Source organism: Nyctibius grandis, chromosome 5, assembly GCF_013368605.1.
Source record: "Nyctibius grandis isolate bNycGra1 chromosome 5, bNycGra1.pri, whole genome shotgun sequence".
Classification (NCBI taxonomy): Eukaryota; Metazoa; Chordata; class Aves; order Nyctibiiformes; family Nyctibiidae; genus Nyctibius; species Nyctibius grandis.
In genome coordinates this window covers 583,176-603,750 of record NC_090662.1, presented here as the reverse complement: position 1 = coordinate 603,750, position 20,575 = coordinate 583,176, and the positions used below count along the sequence as shown (strand labels likewise).

Below are 20,575 nucleotides of genomic sequence, written 5' to 3'. Positions count from 1 at the left end.
CCCACCAGTGCTAGTGTAGTGACGGTGACGCCGCGCCGCTCTGTGTACCAATATTTATCGCGTAACCGGACCAGCCGGAGGAGCCCCGAGCACCCGACACTTGTACAAACCCCGGTTGAAGGTTCCCCCCTCACTGCCTTGTCATCACTTGGTCTTTCAATAAAATATATGCTTGGTGTGACCTGTGGCACGGGGGGGGTGTGCAGGAGGAGCGGGGGGTGCATGGCTCTGTGTGTTGGTTCTGGGCCCCCCCCCAGTTCAAGAAGGACCAGGAGCTACTGGAGAGAGTCCAGCGGAGGGTACGGAGATGGTCCGAGGGCTGGAGCATCTCTGCTGCGAGGAGAGGCTGAGGGAGCTGGGGCTGTTCAGCTGGAGAAGAGCAGACTGAGGGGGATCTTATCAATGCTCACAGATATCACTCTCTACAACTGCCTGCAAGGAGGGTGGAGCGAGGGGGGGTCAGTCTGTTCTCCCAGGTAACAAGCGATGGGACGAGAGGAACCGGCCTCAATTTGCCCCAGGGGAGGGTTAGATTGGAGATCAGGGACAATTTCTTCATGGAAAGGGTTGTCAAGCGCTGGCACAGGCTGCCCAGGGCAGTGGTGGAGTCCCCATCCCTGGGGGGATTTAAAAGCTGTGTAGATGTGGTGCTGAGGGACATGGGTTAGTGGGACTTGGCAGTGTTAGGTTTACAGTTGGACTCGATGATCTTAAAGCTCCTTTCCAACCCAAACGGTTCCGTGACTCTGTGATTCCGTATCCCCATCAGTGCCGATGGCGCCACCAAACCCAGACCATCGCTGGGCAGCTCGAGCATGTGCCAGCGGAGGGGTGATGGTCCTGGGGAAAACTGGGGGTGATTGGGGTGCCCATGGGTCCTCCAGTGATGGAGAGGCTGCCCAGGGTGGAGCTGCTTGGCTGGGGTCCCACGGGACCCCACACGCCTCCCCAGACCTTCACCGCCGCCCCTGCCCTTTCTCCCTCGGCTGCTGTTTTTCACAGACTCACAGACTGGTTTGGGTGGGAAGGGACCTTAAAGCCCATCCAGTTCCACCCCCTGCCACGGGCAGGGACACCTTCCACCAGACCAGGTTGCTCCCAGCCCCATCCAACCTGCCCTTGAACACTGCCAGGGAGGGGGCAGCCACAGCTGCTCTGGGCAACCTGGGCCAGGCTCTCACCACCCTCACAGCAAAGAATTTCATCCTAAGATCTCATCTCAATCTCCCCTCTTGCAGTTTAAAACCGTTCCCCCTCGTCCTGTCACTCCATGCCCTTGTCAAAAGCCCCTCTCCAGCTTTCCTGTAGCCCCTTCAGGCACTGGAAGGTGCTAGAAGGTCTCCCTGGAGCCTTCTCTTCTCCAGGCTGAACAGCCCCAGCTCTCCCAGCCTGTCTCCAGAGCAGAGGGGCTCCAGCCCTCGGAGCATCTCCGTGGCCTCCTCTGGACTCGCTCCAACAGCTCCGTGTCCTTCTGTTGGGCCCCCAGAGCAGCACTGCAGGGAGGTCTCCCGAGAGCGGAGCAGAGGGGCAGAATCCCCTCCCTGACCTGCTGGCCACGCTGCTGGGGATGCAGCCCAGCACACGGGTGGCTTTCTGGGCTGCCAGCGCACGGTGCCGGCTCATGGTGAGCTTCTCGTCACCCATCACCCCATTCCCCCCATGTCCACCTTCGCTGGCAGCTGCAGGCACCAGATGAGGCTCATGTGCTTCCCGCAGCTCTTGGCACCCAGCACCCAGGGACACCCGTGCCATGTGGGGCCTGGGCACTGCCATAACTGCCCTGTGCCTCTGCCCTGGTGCCAGCCCCGCTGGGCCCCGCTCTGGCTGGGGATGGTGTCACGCTTTAGCCTGGGTGAAGCCCTGCAGCAGCCTCGGGGATGGTGAGTGCTCCCAGCCCCTCCACAGCCCACCCGTGCCAGGAGCGGGGCCCTGGCCGTGGCTCAGCTGGGCACCCCCGGGCAGGGCACAGCGGAGGGCTGGGCACTGGGAGGGATGCAGGGACTCACCGCCGGGGCAGAGGCCTCGGTGTGGGGTGGCCGCAGCCCCCCTGGGGGTGGTGGGGCCCCGTGAGCAGGGCAGGACGTGCAGGAGCTTGCGGGGCTGTAGCCACTGGCACGCTCCCCCCCAGACCCCCGTGGCTGGTTTTGTGCCACCACTTGCCAGCCCCACGCCCGTGGGCTCCCTGCGCTGTGCCCGGACCCTGCCCGGAGCATGTCTGTCCCTCTGGGGCTCCCGCTTGGCCCCCGTCCTGCGTGGGGTGGCCACCCTGCACGGACCAGCAGCCACAGGGAGCAGCGAGCAGCCCCGGACCCCCCGAGTGCAGTGGGACGTCGCCCCTGCCCAGCCCCACTGTGCCCCCGCTGTCCCTGCCGCTGGCTCGGGGCTGGGGGGGCACAGGAGCCCCTGGTGAGTGGGACGGCAGGCTGCCCACCCTGCCCTCGCTGCCACCCTGCCCTCCCTGCCACCCTGCCCACCCCTGCCCTCGTTGCCCACCCTGCCCTCCCCTGCCCTCCCTGCCACCCTGCCCTCACTGCCCACCCCTGCCCTCCCCTGCCACCCTGGCCTCCCTGCCCTCGCTGCCACCCTGCCCTCCCTGTCACCCTGCCCACCCCTGCCCTTCCTGCCCTCCCCTGCCCACCCCTGCCCACCCTGCCCACCCCTGCCCTCCCTGCCGCCCTGCCCACCCTGCCCTCGCTGCCCACCCTGCCACCCTGCCCACCCCTGCCCTCCCTGCCACCCTGCCCTCACTGCCCACCCCTGCCCGCCCTGCCCTCCCTGTCCACCCCTGCCCTTCCTGCCCACCCTGCCCGCCCTCCCCTGCCCTCGCTGCCCACCCTGCCCTCCCCTGCCCACCCCTGCCGTCCCTGCCTGCCCTCCCCGCCACCCTGCCCTCACTGCCCACCCCTGCCCACCCTGCCCACCCTGCCCACCCCTGCCCACCCTGCCTGCCCTCCCCTGCCCACCCCTGCCCTCCCTGCCCACCCTGCCACCCTGCCCTCCCCGCCCTCCCCTGCCCTCCCTGCCACCCTGCCCTCGTTGCCCACCCTGCTCTCCCTTGCCCTCCCCTGCCCTCCCTTGCCCACCCTGCCCACCCTGCCCAGGGCTGGGGTCCGGGCTGCTGGTGCATCCCCCACAGAGGGTGGTCGAGGGGTCCTGGATGGCAGCTCCGGTCTGGGGGCTGCTGGAGCCGAGAGACAGCACGGGACAAAGCGGAGCTTTCTTATAAATTTATTACATAATAATAATAATTAATAATAATAATAATAATATAATATAAGAAACATAGATCTCTGTGGGGTATGTGTATCACAACGTCAAGGGCGGGAGGCGAATGGCCACACCTCCATGACTCTGGAGAAGGAGAAATCTCCTCCGAAAATCCATACAAAATAAGGGTGAAGTCAAACCGACCCTGTAAAATTAAAAACAGAACAAAAACCCACAGGTGAGTCCGTCTGGGTGTGGGAAACGCGAGTGTGGACGCCGGAGCCGCCGGTCTGTGCACATGCAGTGGGTGGGCGCGCCCGGGTGACACATGCATGCGGCAGTGGGGGCTGCCCGCGGGCGACGCGGAGGGAACCGCGCCGCACCTTGGCGTGGGGGTGGCAGCGAGGCCCTTCCCCCCCCGGGGACAAGGTGCGGCAGGGTTTGTTTTCTCTTCTTTTACAGTCAGAATTACAGACAGGAGCCGATGGCGAACGGGGACCGATGGCATTAGTCTGGACAAAGGAAAAATACCAACAACTTCTGGAAAAAAAAAAACAAACAAAAAACCCAACCAAAAAAAAAAAAAAAAGTGTGTCCCTTTTTACAGCAGATAACCCAAGTCATCGAGAAGCCACGAGGATCACAGTGACCGCCGCGCGCGGCCGAGGGAGCGGCGCTGGCTGCCGCGGGCTCCGGGGTCGGCTCCTCGCCCGCCACCGCTCTGCCTTCTCCTGGATGGCTTTTCAAAACGAAATGTCTCACTGGGTCTGGCGATGTCGGGAGCGGAGATGCCAATGCAGCCGGAATAGATACAGAGCCAGGCAAGCGCTATCTACACCTGGGGAAAATCCTCTTTGCTTCGGCTGGGAAGAGAAAAGTAAAGGAGCAGCAGCTGCGTTAGCGGGGGGTTACGGTGCTGCCGGGGGTGGGAACGGCCACGGGACGAGGCCTCGGCCCGCGGGCAACCCGGGGGCCCTGGTGAGGCACCACGCCGTGGGGCGGGCGACCTGACCCTGGCCGGGCGCTGCGGGCGCTGGGGATGTGGCTGCCTCGGGAGCCGGTGGTCCCGCGGGCACAGGCGATGTGGCCACCCCAGGAGCGTGGCCCCGGGGGCACAGGGTGGGAGGGGGCTGTGCGTGGCTGAGGGGGGGGGACAAGCAGGTTGGCTGAAGGGGTGTCAGCACCCCCGGCACCGCCCCGAAGCGAAGCACATTCGCCCGGTGACCCCGGCGCTGCCTCCGAAGCCCCGAGCCCACGCTCGCCCGGCTCTGCCACACGCGTGCCCGTGGCGGGCGCAGGGGGACGGGGAGGGCGCAGCGCAGCGCGGGAGGAGGATGAGGAGGATGATGAAGCTGGCGCAGGGGAGCAGGTTGGCGGCAGACCCGGGCAGCCCCTGGGGAGGGGGGCGGCGGCGCGGCAGCGCGGTTGGAAGTCGCCTTCTCTGGTGTCACGCCTGACTGGGACGAGCCGTGGTGTCCCGGAGCGGGATCACGCAGTGTTTGCCAACACAGGTACGGCTGCAGCTGCTTCGTGGCGGAAGCTGGGATGCACGGCGGGGCGGCACGGCCGCGGCTCCACCGGGGCAGAGCGGTGCATCCACCATTTCCAGCCCTCGCGAGGAGGATCGGGGCAGCGGGGAGGGCGAGGAGGAGGAGGAGGGTGCCCCAGAAATGGCAAGAAGGCGTCCAGCTTTCCTGGTCCCAGACCGAACTTTCTGCAGACAAGTTGCGCTCTGCAGACTTCTGGCCTCTCGCGGCGAGAGGCGGGTGCAGGCGGGTCTCTGGGTGGCCCCACAAACAGCTGCGGAAGGGGCAGAGACCCGGGGTTCCCCCGGCGTGTGCCCGCCGGGCAGCCTGCACTCAGGCGAACACCCTGTCACACTTCCACCAGCAGCGCCCGCCGGCCGCCCCGGGGGGCTCACGCGAGGGGCCGCGGCGGCTCCTCGGGGGCTCAGCAGAGCTGCCCACCGGTGCGGGGCTGCGCTGGGGCACCAGGACCCACTGGGGGTCTCGGTGGGCCGCGGGGTCTCCGAGGGCTGCCGGGGTCTCCGTTACCTGCGGGTGAGGCGGGGAAGGAGCCAGCAGCGGGATGGGCATGGAGCGCAGTGGGGAAGAGGTGACGGGGTGGCAGGGTGGGCAGGGTGGGCAGGCAGGGTGGCAGGGCCGGGGCATGCGGAGGGGCTGCGGGGCGCAGGCGGTGCCAGGAGGGGCGAGCGGCCACGCAGCCGGGGACGAGCCATGAGCGGTGCAGAGGCTTGGCCGAGCCGCGGCACGCAGACACCCGGGGGCTCTGAGGGTGCTGCTCTGCAGGGCCACCCGTGCCCCCTGTGCCCCCGCAGCAGGGGCTGGTGCCAGGGCCCCAGGGGATGCAGCCTGAGCGGGGATGCAGCAGGGGCCGAAGCCAGCCGGCAGGCGCAGGTGCCCCGTGGCACGCCACGGGCTGTACACCAGCGTCGCCACGTCAGCGGGAGGCTCCGGAGCAGCCCCGTAAAAGCAGCGCGAGGAACGAACAACCAAACGAATTCCGAGTAACTCCTGATGCTCTACGGTTTGGGGAAGAGGCAGCGTGACACCCACCCGGGGACGTGTGCGCAGCGGGGACCCCGGGGGGCTGCGCGGGGGCAGACCCCGCACGTGGTGTCCGGCAGGGATGAAGGAGCTGGAGCTCGCCGGCACCCCGGAACGCGCCGGTGCTGCTGCTCCAGGCACGGAGCTGGAGGAGCAGCATCAGCCTGGTCACGGGGTGAGACGGGCCCCGGGCGCAGGGGGGAAGCGAGTTTGGGTCACGGCCAGGTGTCCACGAACAGCACCGGGGGCGCGGGCACAGCAGAGCATGCGGGAGGGCATGGAGGGGCGAGGGGTCGACCAGAGCGGGGGGGTCTGTGGCACAACCGCGCCAGTGGCACAGGATGTCTCTGGAGCGGGACAAGCCCCTGTGACCGGAGGGTGCCGAGTGATGCCAGCGCGGGTGAAGGAGCTGGAGCCCAGGCAATGGAGGGTGAGGGGAGCTGAGGGGTGCTGAGCCGGGGTGCAGGGCGATGGGTGGGTGCGTCTGCAAGTGCGGCTGGCTGCGGGCGAGGCGTGCGGGGGTGGTGGGGCGGATCGGAGGGGTGACGGTGGGAGATGCACGGGGGTGAAGGTGCCCGGCACCCAGGAGGGTGATGGTGGGAGATGCACGGGGGTGAAGGTGCCCGGTGCCCAGGAGGGTGATGGTGGGAGATGCACAGGGGTGAAGGTGCCCGGCACCCAGGAGGGTGATGATGGGAGATGCACGGGGGTGAAGGTGCCCGGCACCCAGGAGGGTGATGGTGGGAGATGCACAGGGGTGAAGGTGCCCGGCACCCAGGAGGGTGATGGTGGGAGATGCACAGGGGTGAAGGTGCCCGGCACCCAGGAGGGTGATGGTGGGAGATGCATGGGGTGAAGGTGCCCGGCACCCAGGAGGGTGATGGTGGGAGATGCACAGGGGTGAAGGTGCCCGGCACCCAGGCGGGCACATGGCGGGGGCCGGGCGGGTGGATGGAGTGGGGTAGGGGGTGCGCGGCGGCAGAGGGGCAGGACGGGCAGGGGCAGGGGCAGGACCCGGTCTGCGGCGTCCCGCTGCGGGTCGCGCCGGGCAGTGGCAGCGTTGGCACGGGGGGGCTGGGGGCGTCGGGCGGTGGCACACCCGGGAAGCAGGCGGGGTGCCGGCAGACGCGATGGCTGCAGTCGCCATTCGGACGCCTCTTGGCTTGCCAGGTGACGGGGCGGGAGGCCCGGGGTGCCCAGGGGCACGGACCGCAGGCTGTTTGCTCGCCGGCCCGGCTCAAAGCCCTTCCTGGCTGGGAGCAGCGGGATGGCAGCCGGGGAGGGGGGAGGCTGCGACCCCCAGGGCCCGGCGGCTTCTGGAGGGCTCCGGATGGAGCCGCGTGGGCACGCGCCCGGTCAGGGCTCAGGGGAAAGGGGACGGGACCACGGCGTGCCGGGACCTGTCCCGGGAGGGCCTGGTGTGCCGGCACGGGTCAGGGTCTACCCGGGAGAGCCTGGCGTGCCAGCACGGGTCAGGGTCCACCCGGGACAGCCTGGTGTGCCGGCACGGGTCAGGGTCTGTCCCAGAAGGGCCTGGTGTGCTGGCACGGGTCAGGATCCACCCGAGACAGCCTGGTGTGCCGGCACGGGTCAGGGTCCACCCGGGACAGCCTGGTGTGCCAGCACGGGTCAGGGTCTGTCCCGGGAGGGCCTGGTGTGCCGGCATGGGTCAGGATCCACCCGGGAGAGCCTGGTGTGCCAGCATGGGTCAGGGTCTGTCCCGGGAGAGCCTGGTGTGCCAGCACGGGTCAGGGTCCACCCGGGAGAGCCTGGTGTGCTGGCACGGGTCAGGGTCCACCCGGGACAGCCTGTGTGCCAGCACAGGTCAGGATCCATCCGGGAGAGCCTGGTGTGCCGGCACGGGTCAGGGTCCACCTGGGACAGCCTGGTGTGCCAGCACAGGTCAGGATCCACCCGGGAGAGCCTGGTGTGCCAGCACGGGTCAGGGTCCGTCCGGGAGGGCCTGGCGTGCCGGAGGGGCTGCCGCCCCCGCCCCGGGCTGGGCCTTTTCCCTGGCTGAAGGTTGTAAAGGTTCGGAGATGTGTGAGGGTCAGAAGGAACGTCCCTGTCCTTCCCTCTAGCACCAGAAGAGTTAATGCCTTCGTGGGGGACTCGGCTTTTTGGGAACACCGGTCACCACGCCATCCCCACCCGGGCTGGCCGGGGCAGGGCTCGGAGGGGGCACGCGGGGCACCGGCCACCACGTGGGGGGACGGGGCTGGCCTGGGTCGCGCCGACTCCCCTGAAGCCGTGGGGCGACGGAGCGGCTCTGGCCGAGCCCTGCTGCCCCGGTGCCCCCGTGGCCACGCCACTGGCACTGCCAGCCCCCGGTTGCCCCAGCGGCGTGGCAGGAGCCAGCCTGGCTCCCGGACCCACGCGCCGGCCTCCTCCTGCTCCCGCCGGCCGCTCCGGAGCAGCCCCGCGGGGACCCTCGTGGCCAGCCCGGAGGTGCCCGGCGGCGGTGCCAGCGCTGGGCTTGGCACGGTGGCGATGGCTCCCTGGAGAGGGCCCGGTGCCGGGGCTGCGCCTGCCAGCGGCGCGGGGTCTGCGGGCGGTGGAAGCACCAGCTCCGCGCGTCCCTGCCCGGCGACGGTGGAAGACTCGGTGTGTCCCAAAAAACCAAGGTTTTGTTTTGTGTTTCTAACTCTTTAAAATCCAGTGTGTCTGAAAGGAGCTGTTGGGGTTTTTTTTTTTGTGGTTTTTTTTTAAAAAAGACTTTAACATTCATTCAGTCAGTCGCTAAAAACTCCCATGAGCCACGGGCGTCCCAGGGGAGGGGTGCAGGCACCGCCTCGCCAGCATCTCAACAGGTCTAGAGATATATAGATTTAGTAAAATTATAACAAAATCAGGTGGCTATAGCTATAGATATAGATATATAGATATTTGTTCTCTCTTTTCAAATATATAGCTGATTAAAAAGATGCAAAATAAGGATGACTAGGACGGAGTGGGAATCCTGTAGTTCAGTATCATCTCTTGTAGATCATCAGCTGCTCTCTATATAAATGCACGGAGATTATATATTATCCATCAACGTCTCCCCCTTGGAAACAAGACCCCAAACCAAGAGGAAATAAAACATCTCCCTCCCCCCGCCCCCCCCCCCAAACGTTGGCAAAGCGATTGCTGCGGGACCCCCCACCAGCCTCCCTCCGACAGCCCCAAACATGCTTCTATCCATGCGGTTTCGGTCCCTCTCTCACCAGCGCGCCAAGCAGCAGCACAGAGTCCAGGGCTAGTCTCCTGCGCGGGCATCGCTCCTCTGGCTCGCACGCCAAGGCTGGCTGCTCCCCGGGGCGGCTCTGCGTGGGAGGGAGCAGGTCTGGGCGTCACCGCAGGCCTCCACCCAGCCGCCGCGCTGGCACTGCCCTGCCACGCAGACCTCGCCGCGATGGAGCCCTTCCCCTCCGGGCACCGGTGGGACACGACCCGGCTTGGCCGGCCCCGGCGGGGACAGGGCCACCGCCGCGGTGCCTCCTGCCTGCCCTTCCGAACGCGGGCCGAGCCCTGCCGTGCCCCCGCCGCGCCGGCCGGCTCGGAGCAGCTCGGGGTCTCCACGCCGTGGGCCACCCCGACCTGCCCGAGACGCGGCGCGGCGGCACGTGCCCGTCCCTGCCGAGCCGGCGTCTCCCTGCCTGTCACACCTGGGCACCTCGCCCTAGCCGGGGCCGGCTCCTCACTGCACCGCTGGCCCCGCTCCCCGTCCCGACCAGGTGTTGCCCTCGGACCACGGGGAGCCCGGGCTCGGCAGCACGTGGTGCCTCGGCCCCTCCGGCCACCAGCGACGCCCCCGGGGAAGAGCACATCAAGCGATATACAGGCCAGACTCTCTGCGGGGAACAGAAACGAGGATGTATTTCATGCAACATTCCTTGTCCCAAAGGCGTCGCGGGGCCGGCGGGGCCGAGCGGGATCTGCGTGTGCGTGGCACGCCGGGGCGGCGTGGGAGCGGGCGGGAGCCCCTCGGCTCCGCGCCCTTCAGTGCAGTGCTCAGAGTAGAAAGAGAATCAAAGTGGGTTTTATTAGTCTAGTAGAAACGCCCCCCCACCTCCCCGTGGCGGCTCTGGAAGAGGCCAGCGCTGCCTGGGACGGTCAGCTGTCTACCAGCTGCTTGAGCGCCCGCTCAATGTTCATGCGGTGCCCGACCCGGGTCACCCCCAACTCCACAAAGTCCTCCTTGGTGAGGGCGGGCAGGTGCGTGCCCTCGATCTCATGGTCCTCAAACTTGTCTCGGTGCTCCACCAAATTGATGCTTTCCAGCCAGTCCCCGACGTCGTACTTGTTCCACAGCTGGAGGGGTTTCTGCATGAAGGGCCGCGGCGGGTGCAGGGTGTGCAGGGGCGGCCCTGGCGAGGGGGACGGGGACGGGGAGCGGCTCCGGGCGCTCACGCTCCTCACCACAAAGCGCACCTCCTTGGGCTCGTGTGGGATGGAGAGGCTGGAAGATTTGAGGATGGTGGGAGGGGTCAGACCGTAGGGCCGGACGGTGCTGAGGGGCTCTGTCCGATCCAGAGCCGGCTTCACGGGGCTGGGGGTACGTCGGGTGACGGGGTAGCGACTGCCAGGTCGGACTGTGTAGGTGGTCCCGGAGCTCCGCTGGGAAATGGTGCTGAGTTCTCCTAAACTACTGAAAAGTCTGCAGAAAGAACGGTACAGCGAGAGAGAGAGGAGAGAGAGCAGAGGGCAGGGGTGAGGCCGAGGTCCCCAGACACAGGAGCACACACACAATACACGCGGGGGGCTGCTGGAGGGCTGGGACGGGGCTCCGCAGTGCTCGGAGCACTTCGGCCAAGGCTTCCTTGCAAGCCCTGCCCGGGCTGTTCCAGAGGAGGTAGAAGAGGGTCGAGCACGTATCGCCGGTTCCTGGCCAAACCTGCCCCGGCTGCTGCGGCTCTGGAGCCCATCGAGACCTACCCGGGAGGAAGGCGGCCCTGCAGCTGGGCACACACCGAGAGCCTGCGGCAGAGCTGCCCCCCTCCCGTCGGGACCCCCCCGGCCCCTCGCTAACTGCGCTGCCGGCGGGTGCTCTCGGGTCCCACCGCGGACTCCTGAGCACGTCGGCAGAGCGCCTTCCCGGGGCAAGAGGGACCTTGGGGACGGGAGGACGGCCACGCCACCCAAGGACGGCAGCAGCAGGGTCTGATCGTCACCCGGCGGTGGTCAGCTCGTTCGTGCGGGCTGAGGCAGCCCAGAGGTGCCCGGGCTGGTCTCTCCCTTGCACTGTGCCATGTCTGTCTGCCCGGCTGCACCCTGGGCACCGGCTGTGGAGCGGGGCAGGGGCTGGGGCCAGCCCCTCCTGCAGCACCCAGCTCTCCCCGCATGCCTCGGAGGGGGGACAAGCCACGCTGCGAGCACGCCTGCCTTCTGCCCGCGCCTCCTGCCGTTATTGCCTCCCCCGGCAGAACCAAGCGCCCTGGGTACGCAGAAAGAAACGGACGTGAAACCTGCCAGGGCGAGAGCGCGGAGGATGAGTCCTTGGAGCGCAAGGAGCGGTGTGAGCGCCTGGGGAAGGCACCCTGCGGGGCCCCTCTCTGCTCACGCCCTGCTTTGGGGTCTCCTTCCGTAAGCCCCCGCTGCGGCTGCGGACGGGGCTCTGACCGGGAGGGACCCGCGGCTCCTGCATGGTCTCTAGGTCCTGGCAGTGAAAGCGAGCGCAGCCCCCTGAACCCACCGGGGCTTTGGGCACCGCTCCGGGGTAGCCCCCGACTGAGGCCGGTGGGGTCTGAGCTCCGAGGAGGGCTCTCACCAGGGGCCCACGGCAGCTCGGGGGCCTGGATGCTCCGGCAGCAGAAGCGCTGCAGCCCCGACCGAGCGGGGAGGAAGGATCCGTGCCTCGGGGTGCGCAGCCCCGGGGGAAGGCACTGGGTTGGTTGTCTCTTTGCTAACCAGCCCACACCACTCATTGGGGTCAAGCAGTTGGTTTGTCCTCCAAACCAACCGACAACACACACCCGCACAGCAGCTCCCCGCGCCCGGCCGTGACGCCGGTCAACAAACCAGCCGTCCCCAGGTGCAGGACAGTGCCTCCACCTCCCTGCCCCGCTCCCACCTCAGGTCCCTCCCGGGACAGACAGACACTGCAAACCCGCTGCTGGCAAGAGGAGCCCGAGGGCTATGGCTAACGGCACCCCCTGGCCACCGCCACGCACGACCCCCACGTCTGGGGGGGTAACGAGGGTCTCTGGGAGATGGCTCTGAGCAGAGCAGCTTCACACGGACACCGAGGGCTGTTCACAGCCTGTGGGCTTACGCACACGTCCTCTCCTTATTTTCCTGCCACCTTGGCACAGAAAGAAGAGGGTTATAGAGACGCGTGACGATGAATCACATTTGGGAAGCTCCGTCAGCACAGAGGAGGAAAAGCTGAACGACCTTGAGGTACAAGAAACAGAACAGAAAGTGACAGCGCAGAACACGGCGCCCTGCTCGGAGGCTGGCAAAGGACCTCCGCGCTCTGCCGCGAGTGACGAAGGGAGAGAAGGTTCTGGGTCTGCTGAGAGCCCCGGAGGCGTTTCGGGTGGTGCTGGTGGATGAGGACGTGCTTCAGGCACGGCGTGAGCCACGCACGGGGACGGAGCCGCGGCCCTGCCTTCAGGGCACACCACCAGCCACGCAGTTATGGTGTGAACACTGCTCTTCCCCGTGGCTGGGGAAACAAATCCAGATCTGCGCCCAGACACGGATGAACCTCGCTACAGGAGTGACGGCTGCTGCGTCAAGGCTTTCAGAGGGCGGTGACACGCCACGTGCTCCTAACTCAGACACCTTCTGCGCTGCTTCCCACGGGGCAACACTGCAGTCCCTGGGGTGCCGAGAGCTTCCACGCCAGGCTCAGTGATGGCTCTCTGGCAGCATGGGCCTTGCCCACAGGGGAGATGCAGGTCCCACGGACCCACACCCTGTGGCAGGCCCTGCTGCAAGGCCTCCCCGGCTCTCGGCACCTTTTCCATTTGGTGGCTTACAGGGCTGGGAAGTTGGCTACTCCTGCGCTTGGGGAACGGGACTGCTGGAACCACACGTGAGAACCAGCTGCGTGCCCGAGCTCCCGGGGCTGGCACGTCCTCACGATGATGAGACAGCGGTGCCACGGCAGCCCGTCCTGGGCAAGGCTGGTGGCAGGTGTAACCTGGAGGTTCACTCTCCTCTGCAGAGCACCAGCTTGCTCAGCGCAACGCCCAGGCTCTGATGTCCTGCCCAGCTCTGGAAGCTGGCTTTGTTACGGGCCACCAGCCCCATTACCGGGTCACAGGCACTCCATTCTGCTCTGAGCCAGGTGAGCTTTCCTGGACGTGACTGTTCACAAGTGGCACCTCAGCACAGTTCCCCTTCCAAGGACTTGTACGTTGTGCACAGCGACAACATCTGCTCAGAGGGTTTTTCCCCTCTCTTCTTCACTGCAGGTTCGTGTTGGCGTCTGAAGTGCTTTGCCAGAGGAATATGTGCTGACGGAGACGTGCACCAGCCAGCTGCAGCCAGGCTGAGCCCAAGTGCTGCCCGTTTCAGGATGCTGCTATCAAGGACTTCAGCACTGTCAGGTTTCACGAGCACGACGGTGTTCGTTGTCCACTTCTCCTTCAGGCAACAGCCAGTCAGTGCCACTGGGGAGCTTAGTAACAAAAATGAAACGCTTCACTTTCCATCACTGGTGGTGCTGGGCCTTGGAAAACCAGCAGCCCAGAGGTGGTGGCATTGCTGGTGGCCACGGGTTTCTCTGTGAGCTGGGACGTGGCAGCTGTAGGGCTGCCTTCAAGCCTGTCTTCTCCCACCATGTGAAGCCCAGGTTCTGGCAGGGCTCAGTCCCTGTTCCGCAGAGCTCAGCGGTGGCAGCCTGAGCACCAGCAGCAGCCGCAGGTCGGTTGCCTGGGTTGCTCCTGCCGTGTAGCCAGAAAAAACAGGCCTTTGAGCAGCAGAAGACAAGGCCTGACTCGTGCACCAGAGCACATGCGTGGGACTGGCACCAGCAAAGGAGAGCAGGTCTCGTGGGAAGCAGTCTCACAAGCAAAGAAACACCAGCTTGATGGAAAATGGTTCTAACCGATGAAAAAGGGATTATGCATTTGTAGGACAGCTAATTAAGCCTTCTGGGAATACTTTTACTGAAGGTATTAGAAAGGCAGACTTCTTGATTGAGTCACTAATGGATGAGGATTCTTCCTTTGAGCTCTGCCTCTCAGGCTAGATTCCTTCAAGAGCAACAAAGGCGAGGAGGGATGCAGCAGCAGAGGTAACGCGCTTGTGATCACTCCAAAGAGAAATGCTCTGCTCTTGCTCAGCAAGTCTGTCATGGGGCTGCTCTTGGCTTCCAAGTGTCTCCACACCGGCCTTCACCAGCAGCTCCACTGCTGTCCATCAGAGCTGCCCCAAGGACTCGCCTCCCGTGACGAACGAGCGAGACACGAGCCCGCGCTCGTGATTCTCCATCGGCGCAGAGCTCGGCGCTGTCTGTGACCACGGCCAGGCCGTGCCTGAGGGCCAGGGCTGGAGAACAATCCTCTCTCTCTTTGCTTGAAATGCAGACGGACACTTTGAGGCTTCCTGCCTAGAGCGGTGCATGCACAGGTGACATGACACCTCTACAGCTCCCACTGCGGAAGGGTTTTGTCTTCCCGAACTGTCTCATGAGAACTGTCCCTGAAAAGGGAGGACAAAGGGGAGGAGTACAGAAAGGAAAGTCTCTCTGGATAGTCCCCAAAACAACATACAGAAGCATCTGTGCTACATGTCACCACGGAAATAACACACCCGCCAGGCAGGACACAAGCTCGCCGGCACGAGCCGGGCGCTGGCACACGTGTCCAGGGGAAGGCACCGCTGCCCGTCCCCTGCCCGTGCCCCAGCTCTGGTGGCTGGTGAAGGGGCACAGGCCTGTTTCAAAGCCAGAGGGAAATATGCTGCTTCAGCAAAGCCCGAGGAAGCCCCACGGACCAGGGGGCCAAGCAAAGCTGCACCACGGAGGCGCCGGGAAAGCCCTTCCCTCCCCAGAGCCGCTCGCTCTGCCCGGACCGCGAGCCCCGGGACGAGGGCACCTGTCCCCATAAAGAAAGCCCCCAGGGAAAAGGGTGCACAACTACTGAGAACAAGGGTTTCACCACAGGCCATCTCATCTCCTGCTGTCATTTTTTCTCAGGACCCTCCCAGTGCAGCCAGCACTCCCGTTAGGGAAGGTGAATCTGGCACTCTGGATCTCTTCTCTTTCACGGTAGAAAAGCAAAGGGATGCTGAGAGGGAACACCTGCAAAGCTGACACCAGCGAGTGGGGTTAATTGTACCCAAGGTCCCGTCCCTCCCGAAGCCCCACCAGCACCTGGAGGGCCGAGGATGCTGAAGAAGCACTGGAAGAGCTCCTCTTCAGATGGACACAAGAATGAGCAAACCAGGAGAGAACCGTTAAGCTTTGTAACTTTAAGGACTGCTAAACCTCTGTGTGGAGTCTCCTGAGCAGAAACAAACGCACCACCTACGGGCAGCGCTTACACATAGTCCTACAAATGAGGCAGCTTGGTCCTATGGATCGTGGTCTGCAAAGATCAGCCGCCTCAGGCACAGCTCCCGTGCCCTTGGCACACGTTGGACTGACAACACGCAGACAGCTCGGCAGTGCTGCACACGCGCAACGGGTCTGATGATTCCCAAAAGAGCTTTCACAGGGGTCAGGGACTTTACAAAGGGGCACAGCAACTGGTGCCTTCTGAAAGCAGCCCACGTACTGCGCAAGCACGGGACAGTCAGCTGGTACCTCCACGCGTGGCACAGCCCGGCCGCAGCGGGGGTGCAGCAGTTCGCGTGCCACCTGCCTAGAGATCCCAGGTGAACTTCCCAAAGCTGCAGAGTCTGCCCCAACGACATTTCCAGTGGAAACGTACCCATTCTGGGGAGAACTCAGAAGCAGGGCACCTCTACACCCCTTTTCTGAGGAGGATGGCTCCTTTGGGCTACAGGGAGGTGGCCAGGGAGGGTGCCAAAGGAGATCAAGGGGGTAACTGTTCACTTGGTGTTTGGGAAACGGCCCGTCTGGCACCAGGGGGGAAAGCCTTCCAGACACCCCACGGCGCAGTGGGGAAGGCAGGAGGCGGCTAACGGGGGCATCTGCAGGGGCTTCACCTCGCGCTGGCCCTCCAGCAAAGCAGCTGCACCTCACCTGTGCCAGGGCTCAGCTCCCTCGGGCCACCGATGAGGAGGAAGCTCAGCAGCCAGAAGGTGATCCTCCTTTTCCTTCCACAGCCCACCAAGTTGTAATGGCAACCAAAATGCTTAGTCTAAGCCTCACACTTGGCAAGGGGCAGCCCCCTCCTGATGCCTGTCTTGACTTGCAGCCACTGTCCGGGTGCTCAGCAAAGCAGCCGCTGTGACACCACAGGAACTCCTGTCTTCAAGGAGGAGGAGCCAGGGAACGACAGGCTGGCCAGCATCACATCAGTCGCTGGGAAGATAATGGAGCAAATCATCCTGGAAACCATTCCCAAACCTACTGAGGACAAGAGAGTGACTGGGAGCAGGCAGCAAAGGAGAACTCATGCCTGACCAACCTGGCAGCCTTCTACGACCAAACGACGAGGTTGGTGGATGACTGGAGAGCAATGGATTTTGTTTATCTTGACTTCAGCAAGGCTTCAAACACGCCGCCCATGACACCCTCACCGACAAACTGGTGAAGGGTGCACAAGTGGATGGTGAGGTTGAACTGGGAACTGGCTGAGCTGTTGGGCTCTGAGGGTCAGCAGCACCAAATCCAGCTGGAGGTGGGTGACTTGTAGCGTACACAACCCCCTGGGGCTGGTATTGGGGCCAGTACCTCCTAATGACTTCATTAATTACCTGGACAGTGGGGCAGAGGGTATCCTCAGCGAGCGAGCAGATGACACAGAATGGAGTGGCTGATACACCAAAGGGGTGTCCTGCCCTGCAGAGCATCCCCGACCGACTGGAGCAACGGGCCAAGAGCCATCTCATGGAGTTCACCAAAGAGAATGTCCTGAACCCGAGAAGGTGGGAACAACCCCACCCACCAGCATGTGCTGGGGGCTGACCCGCTGGAAAGCAGCTCTGCGGAGAAGGACCTGGGGGTGCTGATGACACCGAGCTGACCACGAGCCAGCAATGTGCCCTGGCAGTAGAAAAGGCTGTTGGTGTCCTGGGCTGCATTAGTGCCAGCGCTGCCAGCAGGTTGAGGGAGGTGATCCTTCCTCTCTGCCCAGCACTGATGGAACACATCTGGAGCACTGTGCCCAGTACTGGGCTCCCCAGTACAAGAGAGACATGGGCATACTGGAGAGAGTCCAGTGAAGGGTCACAAAGATGGTTAAGGTATGGGAGCATCTGACACAGGAGCAGGGGCTGAGAGAGCTGGGACTGTTCAGCCTGGAGAAGAGAAGGTTCAAGGGGACCTCATCAGTGTGTATAAATACCTGGTGGGGGAGTAAAGAAGACAGAGCCAGACTCTCCTCAGTGGTGCCCAGTACGATGGGTCATTCCTTTCTGCTGGAGCTGCCCAGTGGCAGCCCTCTGGGAGGCTTTACGCAGCGAGTGCTCCTACGGACCTTCCTGCAGACCTTTCAGCCAGTGTCCTCGACCTTCTCTGGTGCACACGCAGCGAGCAAACAGCAACCTCTCCCCTCCTGCAGCACCATCAAGGACGGACTGTCCCTGCCAGCCCCCACCGCTCCAGTATCAGCTTTCTCTCCTCACTGCCCACGGCGCAGAGAACACTGGAGGCACCAGGAGCCCCGGAGGCACCAGGAGCCCCGCCAGCATCAGACGGCCGCAGCTCCTGGGGGCTGTGCTCTTTGCTCCGCAGAATTTAGCTCCTGTCCCCAGCTGCCCATCTCTTCACCTGTATCACCACTGAAATGCCTCTGAGGTCATGCAGGTCACTCGTTTAGCTTGGCTAGCTTCCCTCTGGCTCGTCACTGTCCTCTCCCAAGCTCAATGTCCCCCAAAACATCACGTTTTCTGCACATCATGAATTGTCATCAATCATGGTGGTTTTCATACAATTAATAAATCTATTCAATGAAATGGGACCCTACAACAAAATACCCATCTGCCTGCTGCTGCCCTTTTTCCACAACGAAAGCTGACAAACTGCTTCTACAGAAGCAAACACAGCTCCCTCCAGCCAGTCCAGCTCCAGTCTCATCGCGGTGTCCAACCACAAACCACCCACTTGTGATCTTCTGTCTGGCGAGGGGATGCGAAGGAGCCCCCGGCACCCCTCCGGCGTGGGCAGGGGCGCAGGCAGCACGCCCAGGCCCCCGTCCCCGGGCGCGGGCAGACCTGCCAGCGCTGGAGAAGGGGAAGATGCTCAGGGCAATGGAAGGGTCTGCAGAGGACAAACCTCCCTGCCCGAAGGCGTGTGCCGCTCACACACCTCTGCACCGGGGACTTGTTAGGGCCCGGGTCTCCCGCAGCCATGTCACAACACAGAAAAGGGAGGGGAGAGATTTTAGTTTCTACATCTAAGAAGTGAAGTTCTTCCAGGTTTCCTCGCTCTGCTCGGGGTCTGACTTCCTTCTGCTCATTGCAAGAGCAGACGAGGGAAGAAGCCCTAGCGCTAGCCCAGATTCAGCATCTTCCTTGCCTCTGGGGATGACAAGGAGATGGGAAAGCTGGTTCCTACAGCTTAGGCAGAAAGTGACCACGTAGCAACCAACGGTGTGAATCAGGCCAGCTCCATGCTGCTATTGGGATGGTCAGCAAGAGATCATCATGTAACGGTGCGGGCTTTTAATAAACCCCAATGCCACCAGGACCAGCACGTCTGTAGCTCACGCTCAGGACTGCAGGGCAGCAGTGCAGTGATGTGGCCACAGGCTCCATGAGCATGGTAGCCACGAGTGGGACAACGCTTTACAGCACGGCTGGAGCCAATACCTTATAAAAAAACTGGAATAACATATAAAGCCTCTTAAGCCGTGACTCCCTACGTGACGCAGTGTGGGGTGGTGACTCCTGCCCTGCTCCTGGGCTGAGCTGCCACGGCGACACCGCACGTTAGGCTGGGAGATGGTGGGACCCGACTGAAGCAACAGGGGAAGACGCGTCCGTCCCAGCTCTGGGAAACCCCTGAAGAGACCAATGGAGGGGCCTGAAGTTCTTCTCACCCGAGGAGCACCTCAGGCTGACCTGGAGGAAGCTGCACGAGGTTTAACGGGTGACTTTCTGGATTCTTGTCTAATCACTTTAAACACAGCAAGAAAATCCACTCCAGAGAACTGTGGCAGTTGCCACTGTTTTACCTCATTCTGGGAGGACAAAGCTGAAGCTCTACACAACGGGATGGTATCACTGATGAACCCGGTGCTCCTGCTACTATTCATTTACCACCTTGTAACAAATAACAGTTTTTTCTCCTCTTCACGCCACACAAATTCCTCCACGTGGGAACAGCGCCCACCCCTGCAGGTGCCACTGACGGAAAAGGAGCCAAGGACTTGTGACTTTTCCTTGAGCTGACATGGGGAAGCAGAGTGTGTGTGTGTGGGGATGACAAGATGGGGAACCCTGGCTGGCACCTGGATAACAGAAGGATGAAGCTAATGCTCGGGGGCTTTGGGTTTGGTGCAGTGCAAGGTGCAACCGCAGAGCAAGCCCCGAACCGGCGTGATGCTGGAAGGACATTCTCCTACGGGCTGTCCCCTGCCCCAGGCCCTTCCACGGCTGCACTGCCCCTCTCATGGAGAGTTCCCCTATCAGCCTGTCATGCTCGGATGAGAGCAAATTGCGCTTGGCTGGGTTTGTTTAATTTTTTTCTCTCCCAAACTGTGTATAAGACATTATCCAAACAAAATACAGAGGCTGGATTTGGGGAAGAGCCAGCCATGAAAACCCTGGAGGTACAGCCACCTTCTGTGGCTTCTCAGTGTAATGCCTCCTCCCTGTTTCAAACTGCCCTTTTCCCCTCTCTCACTCCATATTTTCCGTCTTCTCTCTTATCCTGGGTTTGGGGGGATAAAGTTTATCGAATCCCTTTTCTGCCCCATGCTGTTCCAGTGTGTGCCCAGCTGTGGCTGGTGATGGAGGCCATGAGCAGTTAAACCCAGGGCAGCTGCCCCAGGCTGGCCCAGGGGTGTGCTGGGACATTGACCTCAGGGGCACTATGAACGGGAGAGGTGCTGGGGGTGGGGGCTCTTGGCTCTGCTCTCTTCTCTTCTCCACAGCTGTGATCCCTGGAGGGACTTGCCACCACTCTACGAGCTAAGTATAATTTTGGTGTTTTGTATTAGCATTGATATTGGTTCTCTTATTTTATTAAATCTGTTTAAATTTTAACCCACGAGCCTCCCTCCCTTCCCCAATTCCCTTTCTCAGCTGGGGAGGGGTCTGGGGTGACAGAACAACTGGTTGTTGTTTAGCCCTGGGTGTGGGCACAACAGAGACATCTCTGACCGCAGTCGTGCAGCCAGACACTGTTCTTGCTGTCCCTCCTAGAGCATTTTCCCCTGACCTCAAGACCCCCTGCCCTTCCCAGCTCACCTCCCTGTCCTACAGGCTTCAGCAGGACCTGTCTTTGGGGTCAGCACAGCCTGTCCTGTCCTCTCCTGAGCTCCTGGCCCGCAGTCACAGGCGGCTGCCCTGGAGCCGGGTGCCTCTGTGCTCTGCACGGGACATCACGGGACGGGCGAGCTGCTGGCAGCGCTGGGGGGTTGGATGCCCAGCTGCCATTTCACGGGCCCCTGGTAGCACCTAAAGGCTCAGAAGTGAGGTCCTAGTCCAGAAAGCACCCAGAAAAGGACTTGGGACTCTTCCTATTCCTTGCTGGTCTCGGGTGAGCTGGGGGAGGGCACGCTTGTGTTTATTTT

The 20,575-nt window shown here is 63.1% G+C and overlaps 1 protein-coding gene across 1 annotated transcript in view; it reads right to left on the bottom strand.

Annotated features, from left to right (window-relative positions):
- Positions 1 to 9,659: 9,659 nt before the first annotated feature.
- The window catches only part of SHANK3 (SH3 and multiple ankyrin repeat domains 3), a 316,192-nt gene continuing 305,276 nt past the window's right edge, over positions 9,660 to 20,575 (bottom strand). The window contains exon 21 of the mRNA XM_068400530.1: positions 9,660 to 10,413. Within this exon, the coding sequence (XP_068256631.1) occupies positions 9,870 to 10,413 (544 nt within the window). The 3' untranslated portion in view covers positions 9,660 to 9,869. The remainder of the gene's footprint in view (positions 10,414 to 20,575) is intronic.